Source organism: Rousettus aegyptiacus, unplaced genomic scaffold (assembly GCF_014176215.1).
Source record: "Rousettus aegyptiacus isolate mRouAeg1 unplaced genomic scaffold, mRouAeg1.p scaffold_m13_p_17, whole genome shotgun sequence".
Lineage (NCBI taxonomy): Eukaryota > Metazoa > Chordata > Mammalia > Chiroptera > Pteropodidae > Rousettus > Rousettus aegyptiacus.
The window spans coordinates 2,896,646-2,922,513 of record NW_023416292.1 but is presented as its reverse complement, the minus strand read 5'-3'; the positions used below and the strand labels follow the sequence as shown (position 1 = coordinate 2,922,513).

Below are 25,868 nucleotides of genomic sequence, written 5' to 3'. Positions count from 1 at the left end.
CAGAGGGCAGTATGGAGAAGAAAGGGGTAGGTATAAATAGGCTTCCCTGCTCCCCATCAATCCGAATCCCTGGAGCAAGGCTTCTCACTTCCAGGTAACTGAAGGGGAACTGGAGCTACAGAAAGAGCCAGAACTGGCCTGCAGGCTAAAACAGCCACAGCAGCTCAAAGAAGTGGTAAGAAGGTGAGAGACAGTCTCAAGGCTGGGTACAGCCACAGACATCGGTTGGGACACTGAAAGCTAGCGGCTTTGTTCAAAAGTGTGTCTGTAGTATTTCTCAAAATTTTTGCCCACATTGGGCTTATTCGTAATTTGGATTCTTTTTCATTTATTTATGTATGTGTTGTGGCTCAAAATTTTTATCTTTTGGCTTCACGTCATATTATTAACAGATTTCCAGGTTTCTACACCATCTTCACAGTTGAAATTTTAATGTAACCTCTCCTCCTTTCCTCCCTCCCTTTCTCCTTACTTTCTTCCTTCATCTTTCCTTCTTTTCATCTTTTCTCCCATGTTAGTGAGTTACTACTACATGTCAGGCTTTGTTCTTGATACTGGGGGTACACTGCAGAAGAAGTCTCTCTCGGAACTTATTTTTCAATGGCGGTTTGCATAAAATAACATCTAAACACATCAGAGGATAAGTTAATCCCAGAAAGGTAAATGCATGGAAGACAATAAAACGAGATGAGGACAATAAAACGAGAAGTGGTATTTTAAATTACGTAGTAAGGAAATGACTCGATGAAGAACTAACATTTGAGCTGAAAATGAATAATAAAATTTAACAAGCTATACAAGTTGGAGGGCTAAAGAGGGCAAGGGAACTGGATGTTCTAGGCAATAGGAGCAATAAAAACCCTAAATGAGAATAAACTTGGCATGTCTATGAAGCAAGAAAGTCAAGGCGGCTGAAGCCCAGTGAGCAAGGGCGAGAGCAGTCTGAGAGTGAGATAGGAGAGGAAAGTAGGGTCAGTCTATAATGGCTGCGACAGCCAGGGTGAAGATTTTAGATTTTATTCTTAGTCGAAAAGCCACTAGAGCTGAGGAATGATACATCTAATTTATATTTTTAAAAGGTCACAGCCTACTGGGTAGAGGAGGGTCATAGAGGAGCCATAGAAGAAGCTGAGAGATGGGCTAACGGTGGTGGTGATACTAGCAGAGATGGAGCAGAACAGATGGATTCAGGGCATGTTTGGGAGGAAGGAGTACTGAGGGAAGGGAGCACTAAGAATGACTCCTAGGTTTTGGCATGAGTAATTGAGGCCTTGATGGTGCCATTTACTGAGATGAGAGAGAGAGAGTGGAAAGGAACAAATCTGAAAAAGAAAAGTTTTCTGGTCTCCAGTTTGGCATATAAGTTGCTTAGAGGTCACCACTTTTCCTAACAGGAAAAACACTGAACAAACTGAAAAATCAATATAGTATACAGGAGGCATACATTTTATTACACTTTTATTTGATTTTTCTCCTGCTGATCTGTCTCATGTCAATCTAATTCTTAGACAAGCCAGAAGAACCTAAAAGGGTAGAGTAAAATTCTTTTCTCCTGGAAACTTCCATGTCTTTTTCTGGCTTGATAGCTCATTTCTTTTTAGCACTAAATAATATTCAATTGTCATTCACCTATTAAAAGATATCTTGGTTTTTTCCAAGTTTTGGGAATTATGAATTAAACTGCTATAAACACCCGTGTGCTGATTTTTGTTTGGACATAGTTTTCAATTCTTTTGGATAAGTACCAAGGATCATGGTTTGTATGATATGAGTATGTTTAGTTTCCTAAGAAACCACCAAACTGTCTTCCAAAGTGATGTACCATTTTGCATTCCCACGAGCAATAAATGAGAGTTCCTGTTGTTCTACATTCTTGTCATCGTTTGGTGTTGGCAGTTTCCTGGATTTTGGCCATTCTAAAAAATGCGTAGTGGTAGCTCTTATCGTTTCAATTTGCATGTCCCTGATGACATACGATGTGGAGCGTTCTTTTCATATGCTTATTTGTCATCTGTATATCTTCATTTTTGAGGTGTCTATTCAGATATTTTGCCCATTTTTAAAATGGTTGTTTGTTTCCTTACTGTTGCATTTTAAGAGTTCTTTGTATATTTTGGATAACAATCTTTTATCAGCTATGTCTTTTGCAAATATTTCTTCCCATTCTGTGGCTTGTCTTTCTTTTCATCAGTTCTTTCTTTTGGTGATCATGCTTTTGGTGTTGTATTTAAAAGTCATCATCATACCCAAGGTAATCTAGATTTTCTCCTGTTATCTTCTAGGAATTTTATAGTTTAACATTTCATGTTTAGTTCTGTGATCCATTTTCAGATAATTTTTGTGAAGGGTATAAAGTTCGTGTCTAGATTTATTTTTTTGCATGTGGATGTCCAGTTGTTCTAGTACCATTTGTTGAAAAGGCTATCTTTTCTCCATTATATTGCCTTTGCTCCTTTCTCAAAGATTAATTGACTATATTTATGTGGGTCTGTTTATATATTTATTCACTAATACCACTGTCTTAATTAGTATAGCTATATAGTAATCTTGATGTCAGGTAGTGTCAAAATTCGACTTTGTTCTTTTCCTTCAATATTGTGTTGGATATTCTGGGTGTTTTATATCTCCATATAAACTTTAGACTCGATTTGTTGATATCCACAAACTAACTCTGAGATTTTGACTGGGAATGTACTGAAACCATAGAGCAAGTTGGAAGGAACTGAAATCTTGACAATATTGATTCTTCTTATCCATCAACATGGAATATCTCTATTTATTTAGCTCTGCTTTGATCTCCAGTTCAATGTTGAAAGGAATGGTGAGCAAGGACATTGTTGCCTTGTCCCCCCTGATTTTAGCAGGAAAGCTTCTGGTTTCTCATCATTAAGAATGATGTTAGTTGTAGGTTTTTTCTAGATATTCTGTATCAAGTTGAGGAAGTTCCTCTCTAATTCTAGTTTGTTGAGAGTTTTTACTATAAATGGATATTGAACTTATGTCGAATGCTTTTTATGCATCTATTGATATAATCGTGTGATTTTTCTTCTTTAGCTTATTGACATGATAGATTACATGAATTGATTTTCAAATGTTGAACCAGCCTTGAATATCTAGGGTAAATCCCACTTGATAGTGATATATAATTCTTTTCATACATTGCTGGATTTAATTTGCTAGGATTTTGTTGAGTTTTGGTATCTCTGTTCATAAGAAATACTGGTCTGTAGTTTTCTTGTAATATCTTTGTCTGGTTTTGGTATTAGGGAAATGCTTTTATCTTCTGGGAAAGACTGGGACTCAGTCTTTTAATGAGCCTGTGCCTCTGGACTGTAAACTTCACGAAGTGCTTCTCATCCCCTTTCCCACTCTCCTTAGGTGTGGAATGATGGCTAGAATGGGCTTGACTTGGATTATTTCCCTTCTCCCACAGAGAAGGCTGTAGTGGATTGGAGTTGGGTATTCTCTTCTCACAGGCCAGTTAGGCTTTGAAAAACCTCCAACAGCTGAGGTTCTGGTAAAACTTCTCCGGACGGTAAACTTTGTTAAGAAGGACAGATTGTACAGACGTACTTCAAAATCGTTCCTTTTCCCCTCCCCCTGGTGGAAGCACAAGGGGATTTTTCTCCCAGGTAAACTGTGAGAACTGGTTTAGCTCTTGGAGCTAAAACTCACAAAAGTGTAGTGCCCCCTCTTAGACATGTCCATGTTGAGCCTCTAGCAGTTTGTCAATTATAGTTCAGGTTCTCTACACTGGTTCCTGTAGAGGTTTCTGCTCTGGTTAAGTTGTGATTCCCGGTATTGGCCTGTCTCTACAATTTTGGGGCAATGGTTTGCTCTTTGACACCTTCTGATAGATCTACAGTCATATGGCCCACAATGAAGTTTTGGTCAACAAGGAACTACACATACAACAGTGGTCCCATAAGATTATAATAATTACAAGTAAAAAGTTTGTTTGCGATGTTAAAAGAAAAGCTGGACTGGGCTACCTGATTTTTCCTTGAGTCAAGGTAAAGACCAGGTGGCCTAATTTAGGGAGGATTTGTACAAGTTTTTAATGAGATGGAAGTTCTGCCTAGCTAAGAAACAAGTTCTTTCTCACATAAAGTCTGAACGACAGGTACAAATTGCTCAGGTCAAGAAGGAATGTTAAATTTCCTTTTCTCCCCTTCAACACACAAACCTGGGTACCTTCCCTTATAGTTGGTAGTATTAATAAGCTCCAACTAACACCTGTAGAGTTCACTAATTACACTATTTTTCATCAAATCAAGATACCATGAGTAATAAGACACACACACAGTTATGTAGCACTAAAGAAGAAAAAAAGCCACTGCTAAATAATTATTAAATATAATCAAATGTAAGATATATGTCTATTTCAGAAATTTTAAAATATGGAAGTGTACATATAAGAATTGACAAAAATACAATAGACATTTAGTTTAGACCTCTTCTTTGGACTCCAAGTCTGCATGGTTACTTGAATTTCTCACAGGCTTCTTAAACCTAATGTGTCCCAATCTTTTTGTACCTTGCCAAAACTGTTCCTTTTCCTGTATTCCCTGTCCTGGCAAGTGGAGCCACCCAAGCCAGAAACAGGGAAATCATATCAGACTCTTGATCCTCTATTACTTTCCAAATACAAACAGTCTTTCTCATTCTATCAGTTGTCTCATACATCTTTCTTGAAGACATTGCCTTCTCTTCCCTCTATTGTGGCTTTGAACCAGGTCTCCCTCATCTCCCCACAGGATTACAGCAGTAATCTCCTAATTGTTTTCCACTCCTCTAATCATCCTTACTCCACAGTGCCCGTTTTCTTCAATCTGATCATATTCCTTGTTTTAGATCCTACAAGATGAATACTCCATCCAGAACATAGGCAAAGGACATGAACCAGCCACCTCACAGAAGAGACAAATACACATTTATACATGTAAAGTATTGTTCATCTTCTTTGCAAAATAAATGTAGCAATGGCATTTTTTCACCTATCCAACTGGCAGCGTTTGAGAGAACTGATAATAATGAATGATTACAAGAGTGTTCAGAAATACTCTCACTTATCACTGTTGGTAGTACAATATTTTGGATGACATTTTGGCAATGTTTTAGATACGTGAAGGAACACAAAGTGCCTAATATCTGCGAGCTGCAATTGCTGTAGTTGGTCAAATGGGGCTGATATCTACCTTAATGGCCTCAAAGAAGTAAGATAATTTAAGGGAAAGTGATTTGTAAATAATAATAGTTAACATTTACTGGGCGCTTGCTATTCTAAGGGCTTCATATGTGTTAACTCATTTAACCTTTACTATAATTCTGTAAGTACTAGTCTCTCTTCCCATTCTACATATTAAAAAAACTGAAGCACAAAGGATAAAATATTGCCCAAAGGATAGAGCTGGAATTACTGCTATAAAATCTACATGGGGGTATCTAACTGGAGTTAGATCCAGCAAACGCTTGTTTGCTTTCTCTGATAGCCCACAGTGTCTATAATTGAAACTTGTTTATACAGAATTTGCTCCTTTGTTAGTTACGATGAACCGGCCTTCTCTAATTGCTTTGTGTATCTCATCACAATCCTGCGTGACTGAGCTCCAGAGAACTCAGCACACCTCTCACGCCAATTCATTTTCACTGTCCTAGGAGGTCAACACTAGCAAAAGCTATCGTACATTTCTGTGGGATCAGTGGCATAGCTTTATAAATGTGAAGTAATTTCCACGAGACTCAGACAGATATACGGTAACTAGCTACATACAGATGAGTATGCGCCTTGACCACGACAGTTCGGCTCCTCACCTAGCACTGGGGTCTAACCTTTCCCGCTTTCCTGTCAGTTGTATTTGCCCGGAACCTTTCTTGCGGATTCTGATGCAGCCTGCCGAGACAACGCCGCTAAACACACAACATAGCAGCTACTAGTTAGCTACTAGTAGTCTAATTATATGCCTAGAATTTCTAGCTCACTTACATGACCTAGGAGAAAATGGCCTCAAATTCTTGCACTTTTTAAAGTACGAAGTGACGATAACATTTTTATCCCTTAATCAATGTCATAGTCAAGTGATTTCGAGGGAGTTTGTACTTCTTTTTGGTTAGGCATATATATGGACAGCCCACGTGAAACGAACGGGGAAGGCGGGGGAAGTAAGCGGAAGCCGCGGGGTCTTCTAAACCAGAAAGTCTCCGGACCTAGCTCCAGGCTATTTGCGGCGACCCCCGCCCCCATTCAGACGCAGTGTTAGAAGCTAGCGGGGAAAAAGGTATCGTCGCTGGAGCAGAGACCGGGCGGCCAGAGTCCTCAGGGATGAACCTCGAATTGCTGGGTGAGGAGGGCTGTGGCTGCGTCTCAGCGAACGCTTTGGTCTTGGAAAATGGGAATCCGGGCTGGAGGGGACTCAGGCTGCAACCTTAGGTACATAGTTCTGCTGTGGATCTTTGGGCGCTCCTGATATGCAGCACCAGCAAGAGGAGGAAGCTCAGCTTCTGCCCAGGCAGAATGCATTGCCTTTTCCAAGGCTACTTTCTGATAATTGTGGAGGAATAGAGACAGTTTGTGAATTAGCTTAGATGACAAGGATCACTGATGCTGAAGTAGCCCAGAGCAGGCAGGACCAGAGTTACTGGAGAAGAAGAAATCTGAGGAAGTGAGACTTGAGGTGAAGTTTTGAAGACTTGTCGGGGAATTGGGTGTCTGGACAGGTTAAATCTTTTTGTAGAAATACAGATGCCTAAGGAGGGTAACTTGCAGATCTTCTAAATGAAGTTCCTTTTGAATAGATGCAGAAGGACTCAGAGGACAGTGACTTGAAGGTATTAAACAAGTAAATAGCATAATTGGCACTGGTCTCTAGTTATCTCGACTTCCCATTTAAGCTCCTGAACTACGAGGAACGGTGCGTAAAATACTGAGGTGTGAACTACGGAGGCAGCCTTTCCTTACCATCTCTTTCAGTCATTTCCTCCCTACCCCTTACCCAAGTTGTTTAAAAACATTCGGTTCTTTCTTCTAGGCTTTCATTAGATGTTTAGCATGGTAGCCTGAGGATGTCCGGGGTTTCCTAGAATGCCTAAAGGACTCACTGTCTTTAATGGTTATGTTTCTTTTCTTCTTTTAAATCAGACTACTAATATGGCTGTCCAGAGGGCTACAAAAATATTTAAGAAGCGGTTTATACTTTTAAGGAGCTCTTTTTTGTGTAGGGAGATGATGATTATTGAAATAACTATAAGGTATTGCAGAACTTAGGCAGACCTTTAAGAACCATTATCAAGTGCTAAGAACATTTAGAAGATAGAATGAATATCTTTGAGTCAGAGAAAGAAAGGTAATCGAAAACAGAAAGCCTGTAGAGGAGTTAGAGTTTTGAGTGGATTTTTAAGATTAGTAAAATAATGAAAGACTGTATGAAGATATGGAGAGGAGTGCTTATTAGGAATGTGTTTGATTTAGGACGTCAGTCAGTGAGAGAAGACCTAAAGAATTTTCCTGCGTGGCCAGGTTGTGGGTACTGTGAATAAAGAGAAGGCAAAGAGATGGGGTTGATACCATCAATTTTGTGGAGGCTCTTGAATGCCCAGCTGAAAATTTGTGCTATTCAAGGAAGCTAGGGCAGATCTCTTGAAGGGTTTTGATGTGGCAAGTAACTCAAGTCTGAGCTATGATTTTTTTAAAAAGGTTTTTCTGACAATATTGTTTAGTTGAATCTTGGAGGGTGTGAAACTGGTTTGGAGGGCGGGAGTAGATGAGTGATAAAGAAGGCTTGAGCTGGAAGATAGAAATGGCATCGAGGAGGTAAAGTTGACAGAATTTGGAAATCGCATGTGGTGGTAGTGATGGTGAGTGAAGTGAAAAATGATGGAAGCCAATAGTAATATTACTGATTAACATTTAAGGACATGGGTAAAGGACAACATTGGATGTGTTGAGTGTGGATCTGGGGTTCAGGAGAGGTTTGGGTTTATGAAAGAGATTTGTTATCCTTGCAGGTGAGCTAATTGAAACTTGTGAGTACATTGACAAGAACAAGGGAGAAAGTGGGTGGGGAGAAAAAACTGCTGAAGACAGAATCTTCGACAATTACCTATATTTAGGGGATAAGAAGAGAAATTAATAATCAATAACAGTTATATAGTACTTACTATGACCTAGGCAAATTTTTGAGTGCTTTCCATATATTTATCTGTGTAGTGGGATAAGAGAATATACAGGTTGGTGTTGTGTCTTCCATAGAAGCCAGTTGTAGAGCAGTCAGTGTTGAGAGCTGAAATAGGGCTGCTCTATTTAGTCCTTACACAGCTTTAGGCCCCTCAGCAAGTTGAGCGGAAGCCATATTACAGTGATTTTAGGAAGGCATGGGAGACAAAATGGAAGGAAAGGGTTGACCCTTTATTTAAAAACTAAAGAGTGGAGGAAAGGTGATAGGCTAGTACCATTAAAGGGATAATTTTGCCTCAGAGTCATGGGAAAGTTTTTTTTTATATATACAGAAGATTAACGAGGGTGACATTTAGGAGGGTTAGACAATTTAAAGGAAGGCTGGATCCATAAGATATAAATCTCTATGGACATGATTTGGAGTTTTAAAGCGGGAAAGTTAGTGATCGCAGAGAAAATGGAGAAGGGAACAGAAGTGATGTGATCGTGCGAGTATACTAAAGCAGTGGTCCCCGGCCAGGGACGGGTACTATTATGAGCATATGACCTGAGGTGGTGATGCTAGCGCTGGGGAGTGTGGCTGTAAATACAGATGAAGCTTTGCTCACTCACCTACCATTCACCTCCTGCTGTACAGCCTGGTTCCTAATAGGCCACGGACCGGTACCGATCAGTGGCCCGGGGGTTGGGGACCCCTATACTAAAGGATATCTGACCAGATAAAGGAAATTAATGATAATGTGTTCTTAATGTGGATACTCAAATTACTAATTTACTTCTGCAACCAAATTTTGAGCCCTTGCTGTGTATCAGGCAGTATGCACTGGAGATATAAAGTTAAAGAGTTTTTTAAACTTATTTTCCCCACAACTCAAAAATATTTTTTTCTATCACAACCCATTAACACACCTACACATATAACCAAGTTTCTCAAAATTATACTTAATCTTTGTTATGCTGAGTGTTCTCTGGTATCTTCTAATAAAAATATGTAGCTCACTAAATTAATCATCCATTTATGGTTGATCGGGTCATACTTTTTGAAAAACATTGAAATAAGATGCAGCCTTTGCCCTAGATACATACATAGAACTAGGAGGAGAGAAACAAATAACTGTATAATGTGGAGCTATATAAATTAATGCATTATGGGAATCTAGCTGAAAGAGCAATTCTGTATTGGTTTGGTTGGCAGTAGAATTTGGGGCTGATTTTACAGAGGACATGCCATTTAACCAAGTAGAATTTTTCCAGCAGATAAGTTAGGTAATTACCAGTACAATAGGGGCAAATGTTCTGAGGGCATGAATATAAGTGGTATGTTCAGGCAATAGTAGTAGTCTACAGCTGGTGCTTAGGGTTGGTCATGCAAGGTGCTGATGGGCAGCGAGCCAAAGATAAATTGGAATATAGTGGTTGATGCCAGATTGAAAATGCTTTTTAAAAATTATACTTAAAAGTTTAGTATATTGTTTAGCAAGAGAGATTTTTTAGCAGGTAAGTGACATGATGAGATTTGGGCTTAGAATGTGGTCTGTGGCAGCTTTGCGAAAGGTTGAAGAGTGAGGCAAGACCGGAGCCTAGGACATGTAATTAGGGTAGTGATGGCATTGGATTAGGATGGGGTGGGATCAGTTATCTAGACACCTGCAAGTTGCATTTCTCTAAAAGAAATTTCATAAACTGTGTCATCACTTGTTAGATTGAGGAAGCAGAATGGAAACTGCTACTCTGGGCTTGTTATAATAGGGAGGAATTGTTTGGCAAGTAGAAGATAAAAGGACCATTGGGAGAAAAGGTCCATGAAATTTTAGAGGTCATGATGATCAAGTCTTTAAGGAGGGGGATGTTGAGCAATTTAGAGAATAGACATTATTCCATGTCATGAGACTGGATGGGAGAAGACCTGAAAGGCCTGGAAAGCTAAAAGTCAGTTTGGAGAAAGGATCCTAATAGGAAATAAAGGAGAGGACCCTGAAGAAACTAGGATGATTGCACTGAAAGCAGTCTAAACTCAGATTCTGAAAAAAGCGTGTACACGGAGTCCTCACTTGATGTCATTGATAGATTCTCTGACTTTAGGCAAAACAATGTAGTAATAATGAAACCAATTTTACCATGGGCTGATTGATATAAACCAGTTAAGTTCCTACAGCATCTCATCAACTTTATAACAATGAATGAGACGTTATTCGAGGATCTGCTGTACAAAAGAAGGGCACGTAGCCAAAGGTGAATGAGTGAGGGTGGCACAGTCTTTTAAGAATAGTGTCAAGAAATCTAATGTGATTGAAGGCCAAGATTGTAAAAACTGAGGCAACTAGGAAGGGTTTAACATTTTGTGGACTGTGAAGAATAGAGAAGTTTTCTGCTTGGTTAGGCTGGATAGTTTATTTCCAAAATTACTTATTCAGTTATCAACAGATAATTTGTGGGCCTTCTTCTTTGGGCTTTTTACACAAATGGCATGTAGAATGCTTGATTTCTTTTTCTTTTGTCTTCTCTGGGAAAAAGAATGATATTTTTTGAAACAAATAAAAAGTAAACTTGGTTGTTGCCAAGAAAAGCCCTCAATAGAGAGTTTAGGTAGATCACTTAGCTCACTTCCCTTGGTTGAATTACTTTTCTTGGCCCTAGGGAGCTTGCATGGAAAATAACTGTTGGTGATATTTGAGATTTGGGGAGAGAAAGGAAGACATGCTGAAAGAGATGGAGATGGGCAAATTTTGCCTCAGTAAAAGGCAGATGTATTTTGCAAATCAAAGACTAATAACCTCGAAGTCAAATTTAGGCAAGATTGTATGGTTTCTGGGTCTATGTGAACTTGGGAAAGGACTTAACCTTTAAGCCTAACTTTCTTCAATGAAATGGAGTATAATAATGCTACTTGCTTAATAGTGACCTGAGAGGATTGAGTGAGAAAATATAAAGAGGGCCTTAGTACATAGTCTGACACATAAGCATTCAATAAGTGGTACCTGCTAACGATAAATGCAGTTTTGAACTCTTCAAAGAAATAATGAGCCAGTGAGCGTTTAATTCTGGAAAGCTCATTGACGTTCTTTAATTTCATTTGTTTTAAGTTAATAAATGCAATACATATTTATCACAACAGTGGAAACAATATAAATATGCATACAGAAAAAATAGTTTTTCTCCCCTTCTCCAAATAGTAGCTGTCTAGAGTTTATCCTTTCATACTCTTTTTTTCTTGCTCATATAAATACATTTAAATAAATGTGTAAGGAGTTTGTTTTTGCTTTTTCCAAATATAGAACACACACACACACACACACATATATTATTTACAACTTGCTTTCTTCACTTAACACTGTAAGATACTATTTCTACATGTTAGGTAATACAGCCAATGATTTTTTAATACATTCATGATACACATTTATGATATTATTTTAACTTACCTATAAATGCTTTTGAGTGTTTTTTTTCCTTTCCTCCTTTTTGTTTATAATCCTATGTATCTCCTTTCATATTTTTCTCTATGACTATACTAGTGTGTATATGTACACACATTAACAAAAAAATGAGATTATATTAAATACACTTTCTGTCTTGCTTTTTTTCTTTACTTAGTAAGACCAATAAAAATTTCTCTGAGAGGATTAGTATAATTTATTCACATTTGAATACAACACAGTTTATCCATTCTACTATTAATGGGCTATTAATTCCACTAAATTCCAGTATTAATTAACCACTATTCTACTAAAACTGGAAGTAAAAACTTTTTTCCAGTTTTTGGGGTTTTCATTTTTCCTTTTTTTTTTTTTTTTTGCAGCTGAGAACAGTACTTTAAATGTCTTTATGCATATGTTGTTATTGTGTTTACATATGCGGAGATGAAAGTTCTCATTGTAGAATGCTGGGATTAAGACTATGTTTTTTGTTTTTAATAGATGCTGTCAATCTTTTTCCAAAAGGCTATAACGATTCCCATTTTTATAGGCAACATGTGAAGATACCCCTCGCCCACATTCCCTACCAGCAGTTGGTGTTCCCTAAATGTTCTGTTTGATGGATAAAAGTGGCATCATTTTAAATTTGATTTATGTTTCTCTGACTACAGCTGAGGTCGATTTTGTTTTCCTTTGTTTAGAGGCTATCTGATTTTGTTCTTCTGAGTTATTCATCTTTGTTGCCTTTTAAAAATTTTTCTTATTGTTATAAACATACTTTATAATATAGATATCAACTCTTATCGGTCATCTGCATTGCATATTTTTTTCTCAATCTCAACTATATGCGAAATGTTCTAATTTTTATGTAATCAAATATATTTCACTTTTCTTTTGGTTTTCTTTACTTTGCTAAGGTTTTACCCACCCTAGATTATACATGTGGTCTCCTGGATTTTCTCCTAACATTTTTTGTTTTTTAAAAACATAAATTTAACAACCAAAGATTCTGTTTTGTGATTTAAGGGGAATAAACTTGACTACATTAAAAAACAAACAAACATCAGTTTACCTGCAATTGATTTTATGACATGAGAGAGAAATTGTAACTTTTTTCTAGTTAGTTGTTCATCCCTGTAAATGTCCCACTAAATTGAAATGCCACCTCTATCATATATCAGTGATATTTATAGTACATGTAGAAAATATTTTTTGACATTTATGTTTAATACATCTGGAACGGTATTAAATTTATTAATCTTTGGAGAAGATCCTTAAGCTTTTCCATCGCAGAATGTAGATTCTTTTCATTTTTTGTAGATTTTATAGCCTTAACTAAGATTTTATAGTTTTATTCATATCCTGTGTCTTCCTTATTAATGTTTTTCTTAAATTCCATTGCGAATGGAATTTTCCCCTTCATTTACATTTCTGGATACTAATTGGTAATGCAAAGACAAGCTATAAATGTTTGAACATTTTTCTTGTATCTAACAAACCATCTTACCTTATTTTCTTATTTATTTGGGTAATTTTCTTATTGGAGTGTCTTACGTTTTCTAGGTACTTAGTAATATCAGCAAAAGAGAAATAGTTTTATTTCCTTATGTTCAGTGTTTAAACCCTAGTTATTTCATTTCCTTATTCTTTTAACTGGAACCTCCAAGATATTAACTAATAATGGTGTTATATCCCTTTCCAGTTGCTGATATTAATTGAAATGGTTTTAATCTACCTTTTGGAATGATAATTGTGTTTTTGGTAGTTTTTCTCTTTGTAGTGTTCTCAATAGGATTGTATGGCTTTTAAACACTCTTGATTAAGGATGCATTGCGCTTAGAAGGTGTTTGAAGTGGTCTTGTCATGATTCTGTTCCCCTTTTTTCCTGCTGTACCATAATGTCCTCTTATATGGTAGAATAACAAACTCCAGATTCTTTGTGTTCAGAATTCGGTTATAATTGTATGTGTTGGTGGAAATTACTTTTCAAGTCTGCAGAATCTAAAGGTGAAATATCATGTACCATTCATGTTCTTAAGTGAAAGAGTCTGTGGTTTTCTTTTTTGTACCGTCTTTATCTGGTTTTGTATCAGGTGTGTTGGCTTTTAAAAAACTAATTATATATTCTGCCTCCAAATACCTTGAATGACGTAGTAATTATCTGCTGCTTACAGAGAAATTGCTCACAAATTCATATGGGCCTGCCACCCCCCCACCACACCCCCCTTTTTAAATGGTAGGTCTATGTGTTGTTTACCTATTGGTCCAGTCAAAAATTTTTCTTCTATAATCAGTTTTGGAAATGTGTATTTTGCTATAAAAGTCATTCATGTTTTTTCAATTATCAAGTGCATTATTAAGTTAAATCTCTTTGACCAAAGTTTACTTCTCTTTGATATCCACATCTTTGGGTACCTTTTCCCCGTCTTGTCTTTAAAACCAAGCCTAAGTTACCTAATTGTAACACAGAATGGTAGCTGGTGGGAGAATGGAGAATATAAAAATGGTCTTGAGCATTCTGAGGAAATGACTGTGTGCTCCCATAACCCTGCTAGACAGCTTTCTTGCTCAGGCCCTGCAACCGAGGTACCACAAACTCAGTTAATCTTTTTTATAAGTCACTTTTTCTTTGTGTTCCTTTAAATTCTTTATTGTAACCCTCTTAACTGGGATGATCCTTTAAAAAGAAGGAAAAAAACACCACAAAACTTAAAACAGAAATACAAAATCAGGGGTAATCTGTGTTAGGAGTAATCATACATTAAATGGTCCCTGGATTCTGGATTATCTCAGAATCTTATGTATGTGGCTTTCCCTTCTCCGAACACAGCAAACCACACTCTGCTTCTCCCTGAGTACTTTATATTTTTAGGTTGTGAGGTTTTTTTTTGGTTTTGTTTTTAATTTTTAAATAAATGTATCTTTTTGTTTGTTTCTTAACTATGTGATTATAGATCTATATTATTGATTTGGAAAGTTGTATAGGATATATTGTTAAAGAAGCAAGTCACATAATTGGGTAGTATTTTATATAAAAAACAAACCATAAATATGTGAATGTTTATATAAGCATATAGAAATATATGGAAGCTTTTACCTTGGTACTTAACAAGGTAGGTTGCAGGGAGGAGACTATCATTTTTTAATTACGCATGTCTTTTACTCGTGTGTTACTTTAGTAACTTTAAAAAGATTCTTTCAAAAAAGACCTATCTTGATCTGGTTTTAGTATTTCATTCTTTTCTTTCATAATTGAATGTGATCAGCCAAGTAAGTCTGGTGCACGTTGGGTAAATCAAAATAATCACCCTTTTTGGAAATTATTTACCCTGATTTTCATCTGTCTTCTAGTTTTAACTGAAGGACTTGTGTTTTTTGGATAAGTTTTAATGTTTGTCACTCTTCAATTTTCCATTAATTTTTATAAAGGACAAGATAATAAAATGGTTTTCAGACATTTTAAAGCAGTAGACTTCTTTTTAAAATGAAATCTTATTTATATGCTATATATGTAAAACAACTTTCTTGGACCTGTAATTCTCAGAGTATAGTTTAAAAACCATTGTAATAAAATCTTTAGGTAGTTACATAAATAAATACTGACAAAGATGGTGCTGTTACTGAAATATAACTTCTGACAAGCAGGCAATATCATCATACCATCATCTATAGCTTGAAATGTTTATTACTACTAATGTATAAATACCAGATTTAATATTGGAAAAACATTCAGGAATGTTTGTACTAAAATGATTAGTTAAGAAATTTATATGGAAAATCGTGTGTTTAACCAACTACTGTGTTTAGGAAGTAGTTTGGACTTAAGATAATTTGAATGATTTGATTTTTAAAAGTTTATTATTTAAAAATAGCCATAGTAACCCCATTACATGTTTACATAAATAACATTTTTATGAAAAATTATTTTCTTTATTTTATTAAGTTTATTGGGGTGAAACATTATTTGCTAAAACAAAAAATAGTGACAGAATAGTGGCATTATTTTACAGTTTTACAAATCTTTGTAACGTTTGCCTAAATAGAAGTTGGCAGAATTCTCACATTTGCCTCTACATTCTTCACTTGTTATAACATCACAGGTCCTATAGAAGAACTCATCTCTAAATTTTTGAAATAATGAGAGTACCATCTTGGTATGATAATGAAAATCAATGTGACCTCATGCAGTCCCTGAAAGGGCTCAGTTCTGCATCCACACTCTGCAGACCAGTGCTCTACACAATTCATGAGCTGTGGGGTCCCTGGTATGTTGCACATGTTTCATCAACTCTCTTTCTTTGCTTTGTTGCAGAGTCCTTTGGGCAGAATTATCCAGAGGTAAGAGTATATAGTATTGCGGTTATAGGAACATGGTAACTCGCTAGCTTTTGTGTTTGAGCGGAAAATGCATTTTAATCCTTTTCTTTTTGACAACAGAAACATTAAATATGATGATATATCTTTTGCTATAATAAGGAACTAAATGTCTGATCTCAGAAACTAAGCAGGGTCAGGCCTGGTTAGTTCTTGGATGAGAGACCACTTAGGAAGACCAGGTGCTATAGGTGTAAAAAATAAAAAAAAAATCAGGGATTGTAAACTGACGAGGTCCTTGCAATCTGTAAGGTCAACCAAGGGTTGCTTCACCGGAAAAATAAAATAAAAATAAAAATAATTTTGAGCAGGGGAGATAGTAGGCAATACTGTCTGGAAATCGAACCATATTGTTGTATGTCTTACAGTTCATTTCCCTTTAAATTAAAAAAATATTTTGAAGGATCATAAACAGTACCTTCACTAGTACTTAGATTTTTATCCTGTGTGCTTTTCTAGTTTTGATCAATGATTTTACATAATAATAATTAATATGTATGCTTTAAGTGTGCTTTTTTAAATGTAAAAATATTTTGTAATACTGGGAATAAGTTTCAGTGTAGTCATGGTTATTCTAATTTGCTTGATATTAATATAAAATATTTAACTTTCTTAATGTTACACATATGGGCTGTTCAGGTTTTTTGTTTTAAATCATTTTCCTTGGAATAAATTCCAAAAACTATGATTACTTGGTTAGTGAGATAACTCTTAATGAATCTTGTATATTTTGCCTAATTGCCCATTAGGGTGTATATACAAAGTTACAGTGGTAATATAAGGGACTGACATATCTTTTTCCAAAAATTCTCTGTTAGCTTTTAGAAGTATTTCTTCATTTTGGATAGTTTAATAGGTATCAGCACACACATAGAGATTATTTTGGTAAATCTAATTTATATTCAAGATAAGTGTCATAGGTGGTAGAGAACCTTAAAAAATAATTTGGATACCTAGGTATTATTATCTATATTTTTGTGTTCTCTTTGTTTTAGGAAGCTGATGGAACTCTGGATTGTATCAGCATGGCCCTGACTTGCACCTTTAACAGGTGGGGCACACTGCTTGCCGTTGGTTGTAATGATGGCCGAATTGTCATCTGGGATTTCTTGACAAGAGGGATTGCTAAAATAATCAGTGCACACATCCATCCAGTCTGTTCTTTATGGTAAGAAATTTTAATATTAATATGGTTTTTAAAATTCATTTATTTTAATTAGTTTCAAGTATACAGCACATTGATTAGACATCTATATAGTTTGTAAAACAATCCCCCTAATTTTTCTCTCCCTCCCCGGACCCTCCATCTAGTCAACGTATTAATGCTGACTGCATTCCCTATGCCATGGTCCCCATCCCCTTGACCATCTGTCAGCTACTAATTTGTACTTCTTTAACCCTTCGCCCCATTCTCCCAGCCCCTCACACTTCTCCTCTATCCGTCACCAAATTGTCCACTCTATTTGTGCGTCTGTTTTTGAGTAGTTCTTTTTATTCCTTAGATTCTGCATATAAGTGAAATCATATAGTGTTTATCTTTCTCTGTCTGACTTAAATACCTTCCAGGTCCTTCAAAGGGGTCTTCTTTTCCTTTCCATTCATCCACTCTTTTAGTTGGAGCACTTAATTCTTTTCCATTTGAGGTACTTATTGATAGGAATGTAGTTGTTACCATTCTTTATTCCTGTTTTTGATACATGTTTTTTTTCTTAAAGAGGTCCCTCCAACATTTCCTGTAATACTGGCTTGGTGGTGATACATTCCTTTAGCTTATTTTTGTCTGGGAAGCCCTTTATCTGACCTTCCAGTCTAAATGATAGCTTTACTGGATAAATTATTCTTGGTTATAGATCCTGGGTCTTAAACCTATCGAATATTGTTTCCCAAGTCCTTCTGTCCTGCATAGTGTCTTTTGAGAAATCAGCTGCCAGTCTTATGAGTGTTCCCTTATAAGTAGTTATTTGTTTTTCTCTTGCTGCTTTTAATAGTCTTTCTTTGTATTTAACCTTTGGCATCTTCATTATGATGAGTCTTGGCATGGTCCTCTTTGGATCCCTGATTTTGGGAATTCTCTGAGTTTCCTGGGGTTTTACACCCATTTCCTTCACCAGGTTAGGGAAGTTTCCCATCATTATTTCTTCAACAGCTGTTCAAGATCTTGATTTTCTTGGATATTCAGACCCTTAATAATGTCTCATATGCTCTTTAAATGCTCTCATCTCTTGCCATTCTGCTTGCGTGTCCTTGGCTTTCCCATCTTCTAGATAGGACATTTGATCCTTTTCTTTATTCAAGTTGTTTATTCCCTTGTTTATTCCATTTAATATACTTCTCATCTCAGATAATGTGTTCTTCATTTCAGACTGGTTCCCTTTTATAATTTCCATTTCCATTTTTATGTTTTTTATCTCTTTATTGAAGTTCTCACTGAATTTATCCAAACTTCCCAAAAGTTCATTGAGTATCTTTATAACCGGTGTTCTGAACTCTGCATCTGTTAGATTACTTGACTTCGTTCTATCTGGATCTCTGTTCTGTTCTCTCATATGGTTTCTGCTTCTTTGTCTTCCCATTTTGTCTGCCTTTCTGTGTCTGTTTCTATGTACTAAGCAAAGCTCCTAAGTCTCCTGGTCTTACTAGTACGGATTTGTGAAGTAGGTGTCCAGTGTACAATCTTGAGAGAGGTTCAGCTGCAGGCCAAATTTACCTCTAGCCTCCACCCCTCTGGGGCCACCTCTTGAGATTCAGCAAGCCATCCACAGATGCTGCGCTTATAGTTGCCTCAAAAGGCCACACCAGAGACTGAGGCCAGCTACCTCCAGTGTGAGTCTAGGTGCTGCTCAGCAAGGAGCACCTGACTCGCTGAGAATAGACCTGGATGTGGCTTGGGAGTTGGGATAGGCGGGGTTTCAGTGAATCCTCTGGGTGGAGCGACTTCTGTTATCCAGTTTGATGACATGGCGGCTATGGTTGCGCTGTGTCCATTGCGTTGGTAGCGGAGGGTGCTCAACAGGAAACAATGGATACCGCTGGCACTTCTGTACAGAGTGAGTCTCGCCTCTTTCCTCACTCCAACAGTGTCTCCCTGTAAGTCCCTGGTGCCCCCTGTGCACAGCTGAATTGGCACTACTGCTCAGAGCAAGCAGGTCCATCACTGTGAAAATCTGCTTGCGGACACAGCCCCTTTAGGAGGCGTCTGCCACTGCCGCAGCTTCCATCTCAGCCGCTAGAAACTGAGCAGCTCCGCGTCCTCGCCCTGTCCTACGTTCTGCCGTTGTAGGGTAATTTCTTGGATTTCTCTCTAGTTGTATGGCTTGTTTCTCTAGATCCCACGTGACTTTTCCTTGCTGCTGCTCTTTGTTTCCGTCACAGCTTTGATTTGGTCTCCAGAGGGATGAACAGAGCCTCTATCATGTATGCCATTTTTTTCCCTCAATATTAGTATGTTTAATGTGAGATAAATTAGGGAAGTGAATGGTGACTGTGTAATTGCAAATCTCATTGTAGATATTTAATAAATTTAATCATTTCAGCCATTAGTAATAGAGTTGCTCATAGCTTATGTCAACCTTGAACCCATGCTGTCCTTGAAGTTTCTTTGTAATAAGAAATTCAGTGTAATACAGATCTGTATCAGGCTCTGAGACTCTTTCAATACTGAAAAGAGATATTTACATATTGTAGCTTTAGTAGTATTTGTGATAATGACCTTTCATTTAAAATAAAAAATCTCGGTAAGGAGAGAAGCTTAGAAGTCATCTAGGTCAGCCTTGTCCAGGTTCTTAGTGACCGCAGACACGTCCATTCTTCATTGAACTATAGTTATTAAGGCTTTCTATCAAATATATTAAGTCGAGTTCTGGTATAATATAAATTCCCATTGATTATTTTCTTTTTGAGATTACATTTACTTGAAGAACATTTTATTTTAGGGTAGCACTCCTTTTAAATGAACCTGGGGCCAAGTAAAGCACCTAACCAGATCTAAATTTATTAAACTAACATATCTCCTTTTGTCTATATAGAAGCAGCAGAAGTATTGTAAAGCACTGGGATGTGAGGAGGCCTGAATCCCCGCCAAGGTTTGGCCACTAATGAATTGGTAGCTTTGGCCAAAACTTTTCTTTAATACCTAAAATGAGAGCACCAGCCTGAATGATCTTTTAGGTCCTTTCCAACTCCTTTTCATTTAATTTCTTTTTATCATTGTGCTTTTGCAATAAAGATTTAAATTAATGCATATATTTTGGCAGCTTTATTAAGATATATATAATTCACTTACTCAAAAATTCACCCAGTTAAATGTATAATTCACCAGTTTTTATGTATTCACAGAGTTGTATAGTTGTCATGACAATCTAATTTTAGAACTCCTACCTATTAAAAATGTTTTTTAATTATGACATATTATATACTCATATACAAAATTATAGAAATTATAGCAAAGTAGAAATAATATCTCCCATAGTTTAATCACCCAGATAATAGTACTATAAAAATGGTGATGTTTCTATATATATAGTTTTTTAAAAACAGAGTTTGTAATTGTACTTTATTCTATTTTATAGTTTGCTTTTTTCCTCCCTAACACTGTCTAGACAGTTCCTTAATTTATGATATATATCAGTATAATTATATATTATAATTATAATTAGTAGTTAAACACATTTTGTTTTTCTTTGATCCTGCCTCATTTAGAATATAACTTTATGTATTGTTTTATTTGTTAAGTAATATTTGAACATATTAAGTACTAAGAAATTGTCACCAAAAGATGTTTTGCGTTGGCACAATAGTGCTCTTCACCTATTAAGGAGCTAACATGTACAAGACAGAAAAATTGGCCCAAGGAGTAGAATCAGGACTAGTAGGTAATAGAGAAAAAAATGTTAACTTAGAGTAGAAACGAGCTCCCAAGCAGAGGTGCCTATGGATGGGATGGATCACCCATGAAAGAAATGATCAGTGGTACTGTCTCTGATGACCTGCCCTCATCCGGGGACACTACAGAAGAAATTCTGGGTGGGGGCCATAGGTAGAACTAAATGATCTTTAATACTCTATGACAGTGGTTCCCAATTGTTTTGGCACCAGGGACCAGTGCTGCTGTGAGAATCTAATGCCTGATGATGTGAGGTGGTGATGCTAGCGCCCGGGAGTGGCTGCAAACTTTGTTTGCTCACCGGCTTTTTACCTCCTGGTGTGCAGCCCGATTCCTAATAGGCCACTGACCAGTTACTGGTCCACAGCCTGGGGATTGGGGACCCCTGCTCTAACACATTAGACTGAATAAAGACCCATCTGTCATTTGGAAAGAAAGAAAATTGTCAGATGTGAGAAAGTATGGTAATTCCTAATTCTTGAGCTTATGGAATTTGGAATTGAAGAATTATTATTTTTAATGGGAGAACCCCGTTTAAGTTTTACCTCTGTTTATAAATTAATTTTTGAAATTAGATTTCCCTCTGTTATAACAGAAGTACAATCATGCCGTGAAAGAAAAAATTGCAAAAGTGTTTAAAGAAAAAAATGGAATCATAGCTAACATTCAGTTCTGTAATAAAATTGTGGTAAAAAGCTTACAGGAATAGCAGCAAAAGCTGTCCCTTGGTTTCTCTCCACAGCCACTATTGACTCATTCCTAGTATAATTCCATGTTTTGGTTTGTTAATTTCAGAAATTGTGCATGAGCTTTCTGTTACAGTGTATGTGAATTTTAGCTTACCCTCTTAACCTCCCATCATCCATTGAAATTGGGTGGACCACTGGCTTTTTGTGTTGCAAATCCTCAAGTTATAGCATCTGTAGGCCTCTTTTTTTAGGTGCGCATTCTCTGTAAGGATCCTCTAATTGCCTTTCTGAGGGGTAAGCGTGACTGCAAGTGTTGTCAAGCTAGTAGGAGAGATGCACCAGAGTCCTTTTGTATGCAGACTTGAACTTGATTCCTCTATATTCCCTTCTTATTTTACTTACCCCTGCTTTCCTCTGTCTTTAAGTCCTGAGTCTGGGACTATATTTATCTTGTCTCTGACAAATAATCGCTAATGTTTTTCAAGCATCATTATGTGTCAAGCATTGGGCTATATATTAATTGTAATTCTCTCAGCAGGCTTCTATGGGTAGATACTGTTATTTCCATGGAATAGGTGAGGAACTTGAAGTATGTAAAGGTCATGTAACTTGCGGAAGATGAAACTGTTAGAAGGTGGTGCTGTCTGGGCCTCGGCATGAGTCTGACTCGTGAGCTTACATCCCTAACTGTGGGGTATGTCGCCAGCCAGGTTCCTCAGGAGCAACTCCTTTTCCTTGCTAAATGTAAATAAAGACTGATTTGGAGTTTCTCTTTTTGTTTCTTTCTTCTGTTTCTCTGTTTTCTTTTTCCTGACTTCTTGTGGGTTTCTTGAACATTTTTTAGGATTCCATTTTGGTTATCTGTAGTGTTTTCGAGGATACTTCTTTGTATAGCTTTTTAGTGGTTAGTAGGCATTACATTGTATATACATAACTTATCATGGTCTACTGGTGTTGACATTTTACCAATTCAGGTGAGACATATAAACCTTATCTCCTTTTACCCTCTTTTGTTTATGATTGTCTTTTAAATATTTTCTCTGTATATGTGGAGACCCACATAAGACAGTTGGTTGACCTCAAAGATTGCAATTAACTTGTCAGCTTATAATCCCTTATTTATTTATTCATTCATTCATTCATTCATTCATTCATTTATTTTTAATTTTTACACCTACAGCACCTGGTCTTCCTAGGTGGTCTCCCATCCAAGTACTAACCAGGCTCGACCCTGCTTCTGAGATCAGACGGGATCGGGTTTGTTCAGGGTAGCATGGCTGTAGACAACAGTATTGTAATTTTTGCGTCAGAGGTCAAAACTCAAGAAAAGAGTCTATTATTTACTGACAATTTTATTCTTTCATTGTCCTTTCTTCTTTCATCATTTTCTTTCTGTTTAGAGAACTTTCCCGAGCCATTCTTTTAGGGTAGGTCTCCTGGCGACAGATGTCTTGATTTTGCTTCTTTGTTCCTGGAAAGTATTTTCACTGGATATAGAATTTAGGTTGACAGCTCTTTTCTTTCAGCATTTGAAAAATGTGCCGCTTCCTTCTGACCTCATGGTTTCTCATGAAAAATCTGCTGTCATGTGAATTGTTTTCCATAGGTAAGGTGGTGTTTCTCTCTTGCTGCTTTCAAGATTTTTTTCTTTGTCTTTTTTTTTTTCCAGAAGTTCGGCTTTATGTCTTGGAGTGGATTTCTTTGAGCTCATCCTGTTTGATGTTCACTCAGCTTTTTGAATCTGTAGGTTTTATATCTTTTGCCAAAATTGGGGAAATTTCAGCCATTATTTTTTCAAATACTTTAAGTCCCACTTTTTTTCTTTCATTTCAGGACTCTGATTATATGGATTTAAGTCTTTTATTATAGTCTCACAGGTCTCTGAGGCTCTGTTCTTTTTTTTTTTTCCCCCCTTGTCTTTTCTCTTTGTTGTCCAGATTGGATAACTTTATTATTCTGTCTTCCAGTTTATTGCTTCTTTCCACTTTCCATTAGCTGCTGAACCCATCTCTGAGTTTTTTGTTTTAGTTATTGTATTTTTCAGTTCTAAAATTCCCATTTCAGTTTTTCTCTCTATCTTCTATTTCTTTGCTGCAACTTTCTGGTTTACTCATTTTTTTCAAGCATGTTCGCAATTGTTCATTAAAGCATAAGATGGTTGCATTAAAATCCTTGATAGATTATTCTAACATTTATGTCATATCTGTTTTATTATTTGCTAATTTTCTCATTCAACTTGAGATTTTCTTTGTTCTTAGGTTAGTAATTTTTATTTGAAACTTGGGCATTTTAGGTATTGTGTTATGAGTCTATAGAGCTTATTTATTACTTAAATCTTCTGTTTTAGCAGGCCTCCTCCGATACTGTACCAGGGGGAAGGGAAGCCGCCGTCTTGTTATTGCCCTGAGTTAGAAGTCCAAGGTTCTTACTTGGCTTCATTATCCTTAATGGGGTTGGAAGTTCAGGTTCCTCACTAGGCCTCCTAGGCTGGTACCATTCTTGCCTGGTAAGGCTAGGAGTGCCTTGTTCCTACTCCCTAGGCCTCTCTACAATAGAGGTCCTCATTAACACCTGGTGGGTATGAAAGTCTGGCTCCCCACTGAGCTTTCTCTGACACCATTAGGAGGTTAAGTATGTATTGATATACCTGGGCAAGAGGGAAGTCTAACTCTGTCTAGACCTTTTTTCCTGGGATGGAGGTGGAGTTGCAGTTTTTTTCTGTGGTGGTTGCTGGAGTAGAGTAATTATTGTCTAAACATTTTCTGTCTCTCTGACTTGTTTTTTCCTGGTCCTTCAGCCAGAGAAAGCATGCTCTTCTTGAGGCTTTTGTGTGTGTGTGTCCATTGGTGTTAGTATGTTGTTGGCTTCTCGATCACGTAATCTGAGTTATAAGCTGAAAGAATATCCAAGGAACTCACTATTATGTCATTTCTCCTATCCCGCAGTCTCTCTGGACAGTTGTCTTCTCTCTGCCTTTCAGAATCTTTTTGTGTTTGTTTTATTTCTGATATCCAGGGTGCTTAGCTGTACTTAGCAGAAGGAATTTATCCTTTTCTTAATTATTTAAATAATAGATACTCATCTTTATTAGGCTGTTTATACTGTGAAGGTGCTACTTCAGGGACAACCTCTGAAAGCTCAGATACTCCCTCCCTGCCCGCTAGAAAAAACATGTTATGTCAACACTTCAGGGCTTGTTGATCGTGGACTCTTCTAAAATGTTTGAGTGTGTCCTTTCACAGAGCCACTTGTCATGTTATCTTGAATTATTAAGAGCTTCTGTTAGTAGATATGAAAATGTCATAAGAACATTCTTATTTATTGCTTAGTTGGGAATGCTTATTATAGATTGGAGTATATGCTAAAAAAGAAAGAAAAGAAATATTATTTACTCAAGCAATTAGGGCAGTATGTGTGACTCATGCATTTTTGTCTATAAGAGTTATATGCTGTACTTTACCTTAGAATATGTGCTGAGGTGCCCTTTTTCTCCTCAGCTGGAGTCGAGATGGTCATAAGCTCGTGAGTGCGTCCACAGATAACATAGTGTCGCAGTGGGATGTTCTTTCAGGAGACTGCGACCAGAGGTTTCGATTCCCTTCCCCGATCTTAAAAGTCCAGTATCATCCACGAGATCAGTATGTATAATCTGAGCTGTTCTTCCTTGGGGTGGGGTCTCATTCTGCATGGATTAGCTCCAGGCTCATGGCAATTTCAGTTTAAGGTTTTAGGAGACAGACACATCTCTTTAAACCTTCCACATAAAAAAAATCTTTCTGCCTATGTTGGCTTTACTGTACAGATTTTAAGGAGAGTGTTGTTGTGTAATTAAAAACTAGCTAAAAATAAACTTTAGAAATGGGCAAAGGTAAAATAAGTATAACTGGTCCTTGACTTGGGGCTTTTCCCCTCAATTGTTTGAATTTCTTTAGTAGAGGGGAAATCGTTCAGTATTAAAACTGCATTTAAGAAAATGAGTTACCCATCATTCTATTACCCAGACATAATTGTTGGCATTTCTCTGGGTTCTCTATTAGTCATGTTTTCTTTACGTATAAAGCTTGTTATATAGTGCTTTATAGTTCACAAAACACCGACATGCATGTTAGGTATGCATAAATATGTATTTTTTACATGGTTTTAATCAATATTTTGCTTTTTTACTTCCATACATATTTTACTAGTTAGCTATATCTTTATTTTTAATGATTACATTTTATTTTATCAGGGTAGGATTCCATAACTTTACTCAGTCGTTTCTCTATTATTAGACATTAGATTTTAGGCTTTTTCACTGTTTTTGCTTGGGGTGAAAGAGTTGATGAGGATAGTGG

At 36.8% G+C, this 25,868-nt stretch overlaps 1 protein-coding gene and 1 pseudogene across 5 annotated transcripts in view; one reads left to right on the top strand and one right to left on the bottom strand.

The window, feature by feature from the left end:
- The first annotated feature begins 6,177 nt into the window (after positions 1–6,177).
- Positions 6,178–25,868, top strand: part of RBBP5 (RB binding protein 5, histone lysine methyltransferase complex subunit) — a 33,906-nt gene continuing 14,215 nt past the window's right edge. For all 5 annotated transcript variants that reach the window (XM_016140549.2, XM_016140542.2, XM_016140535.2 and 2 more), the window contains exons 1-4: positions 6,178–6,341; positions 15,902–15,927; positions 16,959–17,131; positions 25,032–25,172. In XM_016140549.2, coding sequence (XP_015996035.1) covers positions 6,323–6,341; positions 15,902–15,927; positions 16,959–17,131; positions 25,032–25,172 — 359 coding nt within the window. In that variant the 5' untranslated portion in view covers positions 6,178–6,322. The remainder of the gene's footprint in view (positions 6,342–15,901; positions 15,928–16,958; positions 17,132–25,031; positions 25,173–25,868) is intronic.
- Positions 22,706–22,819, bottom strand: LOC118613099 (annotated as a pseudogene).